This window comes from Polyodon spathula, chromosome 23 (assembly GCF_017654505.1).
Source record: "Polyodon spathula isolate WHYD16114869_AA chromosome 23, ASM1765450v1, whole genome shotgun sequence".
NCBI lineage: Eukaryota > Metazoa > Chordata > Actinopteri > Acipenseriformes > Polyodontidae > Polyodon > Polyodon spathula.
The window spans coordinates 9,367,291-9,379,452 of record NC_054556.1 but is presented as its reverse complement, the minus strand read 5'-3'; the positions used below and the strand labels follow the sequence as shown (position 1 = coordinate 9,379,452).

Here is a 12,162-nt window from a genome sequence, read left to right as displayed (position 1 = left end):
TCAGATTAGTTGCACTCCTTCCTGCCTTTTTACTGCAAGCCCACATTCTGCTGGCACTGGATATCCTGTACAAGGAGTCTCTGTTTTCTGCTCTCTGACCTCCCAGTAACTCAATCTGGATTCAGTGCATGGCTAATGCAGCTCAAGTCAGATTCCATCTCTTACTGTACAATAACCTTCCAAATCGCATTTGAATTACCAGAAGAATATGTACATTACAGAAACAGTCAATAAATCGGTAATATTAATTTAACAATCTTTTTTCTGTTTTTTTTTTGGTGCATCCTGTGTCACGCTGGATCCTACAACGATGCTGCAGAAGTAACTTTACAAACCAGAGAAGTTTATAATAAACATAAAGTACTTGTTGTATTGCAGGTCTACTGAATGACACACTTCTTTGCATACAGCTGTGGCTAATGGATAATGACTATACAAACAAATTGACAGTGATATTGATCAACAGATAGACATTATGTGCATGTGGTTTAACATAGGGAATATTCATACAAGCCGATTCATATGAGAAGTCATTATAGACAGGTGGACTTTCTTTTTTGGTGGTCCCGTCATGCAATTTTTGCAATGTATAAACATGTAAAATAACAAGCCTTTTGCTATTATCTCAAGTTAAAACTCCAAGTTTGGCTGACACAGATCTGTTGAGTGCCTGTGCATGTCATGTGAATTTACAGCACTAGATTTCTTCCTTTAGGAAGTCCTAAAACATCACAAGTTCGATTTGTGTCCAAGCCTCGAAGCACTGATGGTTGGAAAGAACACATTGTAGCACTTGCTTTCTATGACCTCCAGCCAGAGCTCCCTTGTAAATGTTTACCATGGTCATTTCGCATGGTAATTTAGCAGTTTTTCATGCTTTTCCCAGGTCTACACAAGGCATATTATTATTTAATATAATCATATAATATATAATACAATTCATATATAATGAAGCCTTATCACTGTGTGAACTTTAGATGGAGACATCCATTGGTATTTGTATCTGCATAATTAAGTGTCTTTTGAAGTATGTAAGAAGTTACAGCAAGTGAAGTAACACTATTCTATCGCATGGATCTGATGATGGATTATTTTGAGTTAAAGAACCACGGTATTCACATCTGATCCTGTTTAGATCATTAAACAGCCCCCCCTGTCTTACGTTATGTGTGAATGTATTCGCAATATGCCCTATGCGAGAGATGAGTTATCTGTTTGTTTCCATATCATTGTCTTCAGAGTTTGTTTGGAAATCCTTTTCAGGATGTTTTTTGTCTTAAATGGCCAAGGAAGAGCTGAGATTCTAGGCTGAGCCCACCTAACAAGCTTTCCAAACAAGCTCTGGTATTTAAACAGCTCTTGTATTTAAAGAAATGGGATTTGGAGCGTCGTTGAACTTGTGCCAAAGAATTCCAGAACACAAGCAAATCGCCTTGAGGAGGAACGAAGAGCAACGACGTGCTTGACACATTCTGCAGATTGAAGACCCAAATTAAAAAGCTGTAAAAGTCAGAAGAAACATGTTGTATGTAACATAGAAGTCAGCGTTAAGCCAATGGCAGTGCTGCAGGGCTGGAGTCCTGGTTGAGTGGTTTGTGTTTTTACAGTTACAAGCTGGCACACAGCAAGCAGAGCAGACTGCTTGTGCTGTTCAGCAGGGAGGATAAGCCAGGGTGACAACTGAAGAGGCAGGAGCCGTTCACTGCGCTGTCATCCAGTAGGAAAGGGTCAAACTTTTAGTGAACTTTTTTTACACTGCAGTATTAAGAACCTCTTTGTGGAGGTAAGAAATGTATAATTTGCAAATACCTCGTATAACAAATCCACTAGAAAACAGTGTTGCAGGGGGACAAGTTACTGGTTACACTTTGGTGTACCAGCTGAACTTAGAGATAAGATATATTTCTAAGAGCTCCATTGAGACCACTATTCTTTAAAACATTTAAAAAGTCACCAGGGTATGATGACATATAAAAAGCTTATAAACATCATTAGGTAAGACAACCGTGATATTTCATAACCAAACCAAATTGCTCTTTAAGTCACAACATAAAATGTAATTCACCCAGAAATGAAAGAAAATGTGTTTTTATATTTTAAATGTATTTTTTTTTTTTTTTTTGGTGAATTAAGTCCTGAATAAGAATAAAATAATACAAATGTTCATTATCGGATAATAGTTTTTAAATTCTGTATTTAAATCTTATTTTTGGACTGAAAAAAAAACATGACACTGGGAAACAAGAAAAATCAATGTTTTGATGCAGTTTGTGGCTGTAGTTGATTACAAGACCGTGATTTAGATTACAAGAGTTTGCCTCTGTTGTCTATAATTTGGGAACCTGTGGTGACCTTGTCTCAGTTCCAGCTGCATTGTGCTCACTCGGGCATGGCTCACAAGTTCAGTCAGGCCCTTCCTGACACAGAGAGAGGGGAGAGGGGCTGGAATAAAGTATTTCAGGACCTGCATCTGAGAGCGGAGGGGGCAATCCCAGCTTCCAATCGCATGGCTCACACACAACATCCCAGTGTGGGGAACTCCACATATAAAACATGCAACAATGGGGGGAGAGTGGAGCCTAAAAACATTTAGAAAGTCTGGTTTAGTGGTAAAACTAGTGGGTTTACAATTACAGTCTGGGTCAGTGTTTGAACAAGGACCCAATATTCATTATAAAACTGCTCTACATTCCAGTGCATTAAAAAAACTGCACTTTCAAACAGCACTCTGCTTATTCAATCCCTCACTCTCATTGTAGAGCAAGTTGTAAACTGTAGTAACAACATTTACAAAAGATTAGTAATGTCTGAAAGATGGAGGTGAAAAACATTTCAACACAGCAGGACAGTAGCCTGTTACCCAACCATTTTCAGCTACTGACTCTTAATCAGTGGGTCTTATATACTTTTCTTTGTTAAAATGCAAAATCCCATTTTGTTTATTTTTTATAAAATGATTCTCCTTCATTCAGTGTATTGTTTTTTTTTTCATATACAGGTAGTCTATATAAAACAACCGTATGATACGCTTTGTTAAAATATGCAAGTGGCATGGTGGTGTCATTCTAATTGAATGTTAACGTGTGTGAATTAAAATTATGTTTTTAAGTTTTTAAGTTAAAAAAGTTTACTTTTTAAGTTGTATCCGGTAAGAATTGTAGTGCCAGAAACCGCTTTTGATGAGAATACTGAGAATTTCTGTCAGTAAATTGTTGTTCATGCATAAGAAGAATCTATGACAAAAGAAGATGTTTAAGGAATCTTAAGGGATCTGTGCAAGCCACTGCTGTTCAGAGTGAAACAAGGTTGCGTGGGAACGAATCAATGCAGAACTTCAAATCTGGGACGCTCCTCCTAGTTTGGGTGGTTGGGAAGGTCCAGCTTTGAGAGGGAAGGAGGTGTGGATGAATGATGGTGATGCATAAATAATACAGACATACACCCTTTCCAAATCAAAATAAACTAAGGAGGAAGTAGATGCAATGATAGCTCATCAAAAGCATGGGAACGAAGTAGTTATTCAGGTGTGTCACTATTACAAATTAAAACTTTTTAATCAATATTAATCAAGTGTGAGAATATAATCAAACATTATCATTATTATTATTATTATTATTATTATTATTATTATTACATGCATGTAAATAAACTCAAAATAATATGCAACAATTCCCTTGAGTTCGTTGATGTGTAGTACTTGCTCAGTGGACAGACAGACAGACATATATACAGACAGACTGCTTCATCCCCCAGTGCTGGCAGTTATTTGTTTTTAACAAGCACTAATTTCTTTCTGTTTATTTTTATTTTATTTTATAGTAGCTGGGAAAACAGCCAACACTTAGACATAAAAAGGCAATAAATTTTAAAGCTCAAGACTATTAAAGCGTATACAAACATGTTATCTACAGATCAAATATATTTGATCTCAGAATTGGCAAGGTTTAAATTAAAAAAATAAATACAATAAAATAAAAGTAATACAAAGTTAATATCCATCTGCAGCAACATGAATGAAAAAAGCAGGGGGGGCTCCCCATCTGTAAAGATGTATAATCATCAGATGGGTTCTGTCATAAAGGGGCATTGCTAACCAAAGAATCTTTAATAAAGTAGACCTGACATCAATACTAATAGCCTGGCATGTTAGACAACCCCCTACACACACACACACACACACACACACACAAATTGCACATCAGCAGATAGAAGCTCTTCATTGAAAAAATCACTCAATAAAAGAACGTCATCACACTGAAGCATGCACTGAACAGAGTAAATGGGCTAGTTGGCTAGGACTTGAGGGCACACATGGAAGTTAAAGTTCAGAACAGAAGGTGGAACGCTCTTTTGACACCCTTGAGAATTATGATGGCTATACTTCAACATGTATCAGGCAGCATCAGGATATGGCTTACCTTGTGAGGGTAATTCAAGAAACAATTGTGATCTCTGTTTCAATGCAATACAAATATTTAAATGACACATTTGCTGTATATATCCTGTATTTACTAACGCAATATGGCCCTAGACATGCCTTCAACCTACACGGTTAGAGCACAGGCCGTGCATGGGTGATAATAGTTAAACAGTTCTTGGTCTGACAGCTCGGACAGGTTTGGTACTGCATGGAGTGGTATGACACATGCACCTTCAGTTCTAGGACTATGATCACAGGAGTTGAATAACTGCAATAAAGATGACAAGTTCTGGCACCAATTGCTTCAATTCTTAGGAAGGTTCGAAGGTGAGTTGAATGGCACAACATTCCAACAGCACTGGACTTCCGTTTGATCCAAGGATGAAGTTTTTTAAACAAGCCTTGTCTGGCTAGAACAGTATCAAATAGCAGTGTCAGATTCTTTGTTTTATCTCTCACCCCAGGTCTCAGAGCTGGAGTATACTCTTTGGCATCATTTCCCCATCCAGGGCTTTAAGCCTGATGGAGAGGAGATGACTGTAACTGACCTCCTGGATCACTTCAAGGTAACTCCACCACCTGACTTCTTGAGCAGCTTTCTCATGCGGAAAAATAATGTTTTATCATTTCAAACAGCTAGGCCACAGCCTCCTATTCCTCTCCATTGGTCACTAGGCCTTGCTGCATTTTGTTCCATGGAATTAACCACAACACACATGTGTTTACTCTTATGCTTCAGTGTATAGCGCAGCACTAATATGCTTCCCCACAATCTTTTCAGAAGCAAGCAGTATTTAGTAAACATGGCAAATAGTAATTATGCAGAAACAGCAATAGAAAACCATAGAGAAAACAGATAATAGATTATTCACTCAACACAGTTTAGTGTAACAAAAATACCTTCACTCAACACCTAAGCCCAGTTAAATGGTCCTGGTTTTGGGTATGCCCCTATATTTTTTAACTATTTCATATAAAAAAACTGAGACAGTTAAATTAGTGTAGTCTTTTTAATCTGTCCTGTTTCCTGAAACGAAACTTATAGAGGGTTCCTGGTGATTTATTTAATTCAATGAAACTGCATGGCCCAATGTGTGAAGAGAAGTTTTGCTGAAGGGCTGAGATATGGTTATGTGTAGTCACTATACCTGCTCAGAGATTAGAGGTGAGGCACAGCGCGTCCGTACAAGTTCAGTATTGCTCTATTCATCTGCTTTCAATTAGAGAGAAGAGATGCAGAGGCTTTCTACTTGTGCCAGGCCTTTTATTTGCAATTAACACCAGATCATCTTTAATCATGTCTGCTTGTTCTTTTCTGTGTATCACAAAAAATAGTTTAAAAGAACCCCCTTTGATTAAAATAATCTTTCTTGCTAATACTTTACATATTATGCTTTTGTAATAAGTTCATATGTTCAGTTGACCCGATCTTGAAAAGTATAGGAGAGTTAATTCCAGATTACCTTAATATAAAGCTGCAGTTTATTACAATGTTCAGCAATACATAAAATATGATTCCTTGGTGAATGTTTATTAAATGCTTTGGGTGTTCTTGCTTTGGTGGGAAATTAAAAACTATATAATGTTGACCTACCAGTTTGTTTACATTACATATAGTTTTAGCTGTAGGCACACAAGCTTCCTTCCTGCTTGAAGCTCACTGACAGCTGTCACTCTGTGAACTAAACTGCCACCCCCTGCTTTTGGGTTATGAATGTAGAAGTATGTTCTTATTTTCAGGTTAGATTTTGAATTTTAAAAAAGTGTTTAATTGTACTTTCATTCTAAACTTTCAATAAGGTTAAAATGGAGTCCTTTTCTTAATCGTAACAAATGTCAAACGCTTTGCTTAAGAAAGTACCTTTGCTTTATTGTAGCTACACAACCTTAATAAAAGAATCAATCAATTACTTTAATGACTACTTTTGTTTTACACCATTTTGAGATGAAATCAGGTTTAACACAATTTTTTCACAACCCCTTGATATATGTAAGCTTTGTTTTAAACTATTTAAAATTACGTATTAAAAGACCTAAAATAAGTGTCTTAGATTAATGAATTGGAACCTTTATTGACTGTGTTACTTCTTTCTGAATAATTACACTAGAACCAATGTTTTTTTTTTTTTTATATATATATATATATATATATATATATATATATATATATATACACACACATACACACACACACACACACACACACACACACACACACACACACACACTAATTGAACTTGTGAGCTTTTTCTGAACCTTAAGAAATTTGATTCAGGCAGCTTGAAGGTTGAAAGAGATAACAAAAGTTTAAAAGACTGCCATTGACAGTCTCTATAGGCTCCTGTAATGCTTTTGTCAGATTGCGGGTTTTACAGAAGCATTTGGGACAAGTCTCTACACGTGCTACCAGCATCTCGGCTACCAGCATTTCTGTAATTTGACCCCCTTTACCATAGCAAACCAGGAGCTTTCTAAGTGTCGCTCCTGAAAACTGCCCCAGGTATAAGACGACCATCCATTGCACCATCACTGGGAACACTGGGCCTCTGAGATTGTTTGTTTATTGAAATATACCCCTGTTTATCTGTGTTGAGATGGCAATGGTTGCATTTTGTAGATCTTGCACCTCCACATGAACAAAAATAACAAAAAGTCAGACTCATTTTGTATGTTTCTCTCCCAGATCACACACAGCCTGAAGATAACCCAAACTGTTTTATGGAGAGTCTGTGCATCTGAGAAGAAACGCACTAAGAGGCTGAAACAAAGGTACTCAACAGTCCATTGGCACCCTACAAACAATGACTAGATGTTAATATACATCTTGTTCTCTCAATAAGCTTTAATTCTAGATGATTGTAACAGGTAACCATGTGTGAAAGCCCTCCTCTGCTGAGTGATTGTTACAAGCTTGGGTGTGTCTAAACCTGGAATTGTTCAATCTGCTATGCAATGGAAATCCTATTTCCAACCAACATACCTTCCACTCTGCGACCCAGCACTCACTGAACTATTCATTACCTCCAGAGCTCATTTATCATAGTCGCACTGCAGCCTAGCTTCCACAAACCTGTCTATAGCCTCATTTACACAATCGTGGAAGACAAACACGAAAAATCTCTGGGTGACGCATTATACCTTCATTTGTGTCATCCTTAATTATCCTTTAAGTCACCCTGTGAAAACTATCAATTACTATCTTACTTCAGTTAACGAGCTGTTTGTTTGTTCGGGGGGTCCCAGTGGGTCTCGTTCAGCAGCTCTCAACAAAGAAGATCTTCTCGGCCTGACCGCTCGCTCCCCTCTCTCGCTGCAAAAACAACCGTCATTCTGAAGAGACGATTGACTCCCAAAACCTGGCTGTAAATCTCACGTTGAATTTCCTGAACTTGTGTTTGTGTCAACATTGACATTTGAAGTTGCTGTATAATGGGTGTCCATTTACTGCATTCTTCCACTGTTCAGCCTTCTGTGCACTCTACTAGAAAGTACTCTTTTTTTTTTCCACGTCCTGGCTTGTTTACATTCTCCAAAGGTGGCTTTAGTTGCAGGTTAATATCTGGTGGCCTTGGGGAAAAATGAAGTAATGTAGTGCTGTATGTTATGACTGTTGAGAATTGGTGACTTTGCAGCCTTACAAATTGAAGGAAAATAAGTTTGTAAATGAGAACCATTACCTCAGATAAAATATTTAAAATGAGTTTTTTTGGGGGGGGGGGGGGAACGACCGCCCCCATTTTGACATGCTGTAGCAGTAATGCAACATAATAATGTGTTTAGCTCTCCCTTTTTTGTGGGTTGCATTTTTCTTTGGTTTTAAACTTTGAAATCTAAAACTGAAGCAAGCCTCAGCACAACTCAGAGAGCACGTGTGAGTTGTAAACAGTAATAGAATGATACAAGCAGTCATACACACCTATTTTCTAACAAAAACAAATAATATGAATATTTAATCTATGCAGATTGTTTACCACTGTACCTGGTTTGTTTTTAAATAACATATGGCTCTATCGTGAACTGAGCGCAAAGTTTGTGAAGGGAACACTAGCAAGAAACCACTCAGCTGGTCCTTCCTGACACTTACAGTTGGGGCAGTGTAGTTTATTTATTCACATACTTTAGGCAAAGCACTGAGTAAGAACTGGTGACACACTGTTTCGTAACATTATGGACTAATGAATTTTGTTGTCAACTAACCTAACAAGTCTTTGCACTGGGGGAGCAAAATGATTTTTATTGAGTTTTTACTGAGTTTATTCAGCTGAACTGCAGTACATTTGAGCCATTTGACCTTTCCATGATGCCGTTTTGTTATCAAACTTTTCAATGGCATTTTAATAAGTTAGGAAAGTTGTTACGGCATTATGATAATTTTATTTGAGATAGTTGATGTAATGATGACATGATGGTGGCAGGTTGAAATAATACAAGGTGGGGTTTGGGACTTTTATACACTGCAGTTTCAACTCAACTGAGAGACTGTATTGAGACGTATACAACACAATATTTAAAACGGCTGTCCGTAATACTGTAAACATGGTTCAGTTGTTCTAGATGTGGGTCCCCAAATGGTTCTCCTTGTAAAAGCATGGCCGTGTGGTGTGCAGAGTGAGTCATAGAGTCAGGGGAGCACAGGTTCAAGTCCTGGCTATGCGTCACATAGGCTCTGACACTCCCAGAGGTTAGGAAGGCAAAACCAGCAGGGACTGTTTCTCCTCGTCGTGCTACAGAGTGCCCTACTGTCCAGGCTCCTGGTGAGGACTCCTGTAGGGCTGGTCTTTGTCCTCCAGAGGCCAGTAGCTCGCTGTCATCTGCTCTCGAGTTCCTGGGTATAAAAGAGGAAGCTGGTTTGGTTATGGGATCGGAGGACGCCCACTGAACCTTCAGTTCTCCTGAGGTGTTTGGATGTGAATTGCTAGTGAGGGAACATGATTGGACATTCTAAATTGGGAGCAAAAGGGGGGGGTAAAATAATCGAGTGTATACATTTCTCAGTAATTCAGCAAATTATGAGTTTAGGTTACAGAATGCAGAGTCAGTTTCAGGTTATAAAAACAATGAATATAATACAATATAATATATAGTCTTGTAATAGCTGGCTTGGGGTGAATTTCAAGACAGTGATATAAATAGGGGGTTTTGGATGAAGTGCCATATGAGATAACTCATTAAAGCGCATCTTAGCAATAATAAAGTCATCTAAACAACAACATTGGATTACAGCCATGCAAGGTAGCTCCTATGCTTCTGATACACTGGTTTAAAATGTTTTATTATCAGAAAGTCCTTTAAAGGTCATTTAGATTGCTGATCTTGTGTCAGCGCATTGCTGCCTTGCATAAGGCAAAGGGCTACACCTCAGAGTGTTAGTCCCACTCATATTTTGCCAGTGCGAGAATAGACAGGTGTTCTTTCAAACTTGGTTGTCTATTTACTTATGTCAAGTCTCTGTATATTTCCATTCTTTGCTCACTCTGTTTGCATGAAGCTTTGGCACTTATGGATTTGCACGGTCTGTTGATGTGCTATGCGTCTGGCTCTGAGAAGAGACCCTCACCTTTCACTGAGGCAAAAAGGCATCAGCCTCCACTGCAATCGATCATCCACCTTCATCTCTGTGCTGTACCTGCATTGTGTACAGAGCATTAGACAGAGGGGTCCCTTACTTATGATGAAGTGAGCAGGGAGGAGTTGGAGTGCGTGAGGTAGGGAAGCAGCATTGTTGGATAAACATCCTATGCCTCCCCTCCCCCTCCATTTCCCCTCCTGTTTTCTTTTTCTCCCTCTTCCACCAAACAACACATTTCTTCCGGGTTTTAAATATACACAGGGACCACACTACAACCAACTGACAGGGAACAAAGGCTTAAGATCATTTTGAAAAATGCATTTTAACAGCAACACCCTGAGTGTTGAAAGGGGAAAGGGTGTTCAAATAAATTCTCAGTATGTATTGTATGTAGCAAACATTCCATAGCTCGTCTCCATAATCTTTAGCTACCAATACAACTGCCTTATTCCAGCTCCCTTCCAAAAACCAATGCCATCTCTTCATTGATAACAGCTAGGTGAAATATTCTGGCCAAACAATTACCATTCTGTGAGTGGTTTAGGAGTGGAAAGTTCCTTTCAGGAACCCAGGGAGGTATAAGGTAAGGACTCTTATATAGTTAAGACTCCCAAGTGGACTGGAAACATATACACAGTCTGGACACTGTTGGAAACAAGTTGCCAAAACTCAAGGGTGATGCAAAACCTTTGGCCATAGCTGTAATTTAAAAAAATGTATATCTTAAAAAATGAATTTGGCTGTGTCACATTAATAATTCCTGGCTCTTATTAATCATGTTTAGCTGTGTTGTACTGCTTTTTCTGCTGCTGTAATATGCCTGCTGCTACTTGTTAACATGTAAATAGATTGCTGAATAATTGGACACCCTACACAAACCCAGATGTGAATGTATGTCCCTACAGCTTAAAATGCCCTTAGGTTATGGAGACAAACTGGACTGCCAACAAGATATGCTAAATCATGCAAGAGTAGAAACATTTTTAATATAAGATTGAAAAGGATTATTGGACACTGCGATTTTCAGGAACAAAGTTACAGGTGTTTTGCTGTGTGGATAGTTATTCTCCTGTGACAATACTGGTACATAAAAACAGCCATCACTACTGGCACTGAAATAAAACAAATTCTGTGTGAGATATGAGACGTGTTTGCTTTAATCCAGATGTGTCATCGCAAGAGTCCTTTCTTCCTTCATGCTTGTGTGGATATATTTCTGAAACAGATAAAATGGGGTTTTGAAAAATAGAAAAAGCTGTATCTTTGTATTTGTGGTGTGAAGTTAATAACCGGATTAAACCATATTAGGACATTCATGAAGTTTTTAACTCGGTGTTCTGGGTTATAAATCGGAGAAAACTGGTTGCCAGCTATGCATAGCTGTTGCAGCATCCCCCAGAGAAATGATGGAATATCTAAATACAAACATGCTGTTCTCTTTGAATGCTCCATACTGCAGCTCACTTTCATTTGTTTTCTTTAATAAAGATTTTATATTCTTACATTTATATTCTCGTTTTTTTGAAATGCAAAATGCAGATACAGTAAACTCTCATCATGACCAGCTCCTTCTAAAGACTAGCCCACTTGAAGGCCTTTCAGAGAGAGTTCTGTATAAAACACATTTGTAACCCTGAGAACTAACCCTGTAAAATCACAGACAAATCACTCTTCTAAACAGGGTCATGTCCCTACTGGTTCAGATTGGCTTCCTGTTATGTATTCTGAAACCATTCTCTTACAAAATGATAGTTTCATACTTTGAGACTATCAATCTTTTCTATCTCAAGGATAATTTTTCCTCAAAGGATTAGAAGCTGCATGCACACAGTGGGCATGGTTACTGTCTGATTGTTTTACCTCTGTTTTTGCTTGAAGGTTTAGCTCACACTTTTTGATCAATGTGGATATGATGGAAAGCTGCCTGTCATTGGTGTTCCTAACATGACATCTTTGAACATGCTTATTTAAAGGCCAGATATGTGATTTTTTTTTTTTCAATATTGTGAAAAATGTACAGAAACCATCCCATCATTATCCATATCGCTGTCTTTAATTAGCTTCATAATTAAAATAAAAAAATAAAAAAAAACATCAAATTGAATTTTTAAGCTATTGTTAATATAAGTAAACCTTAGAGAGGACAGAAACAGATTTTTTGTAAAACTGTGGC

The 12,162-nt window shown here is 37.9% G+C and overlaps 1 protein-coding gene across 1 annotated transcript in view; it reads left to right on the top strand.

The window, feature by feature from the left end:
• The window catches only part of LOC121298400 (ubiquitin-like modifier-activating enzyme 1), a 51,127-nt gene extending 44,219 nt beyond the window's left edge, over positions 1-6,908 (top strand). The window contains exons 5-6 of the mRNA XM_041225508.1: positions 4,885-4,986; positions 6,780-6,908. Coding sequence (XP_041081442.1) covers positions 4,885-4,986; positions 6,780-6,908 — 231 coding nt within the window. The remainder of the gene's footprint in view (positions 1-4,884; positions 4,987-6,779) is intronic.
• Positions 6,909-12,162: the final 5,254 nt, after the last annotated feature.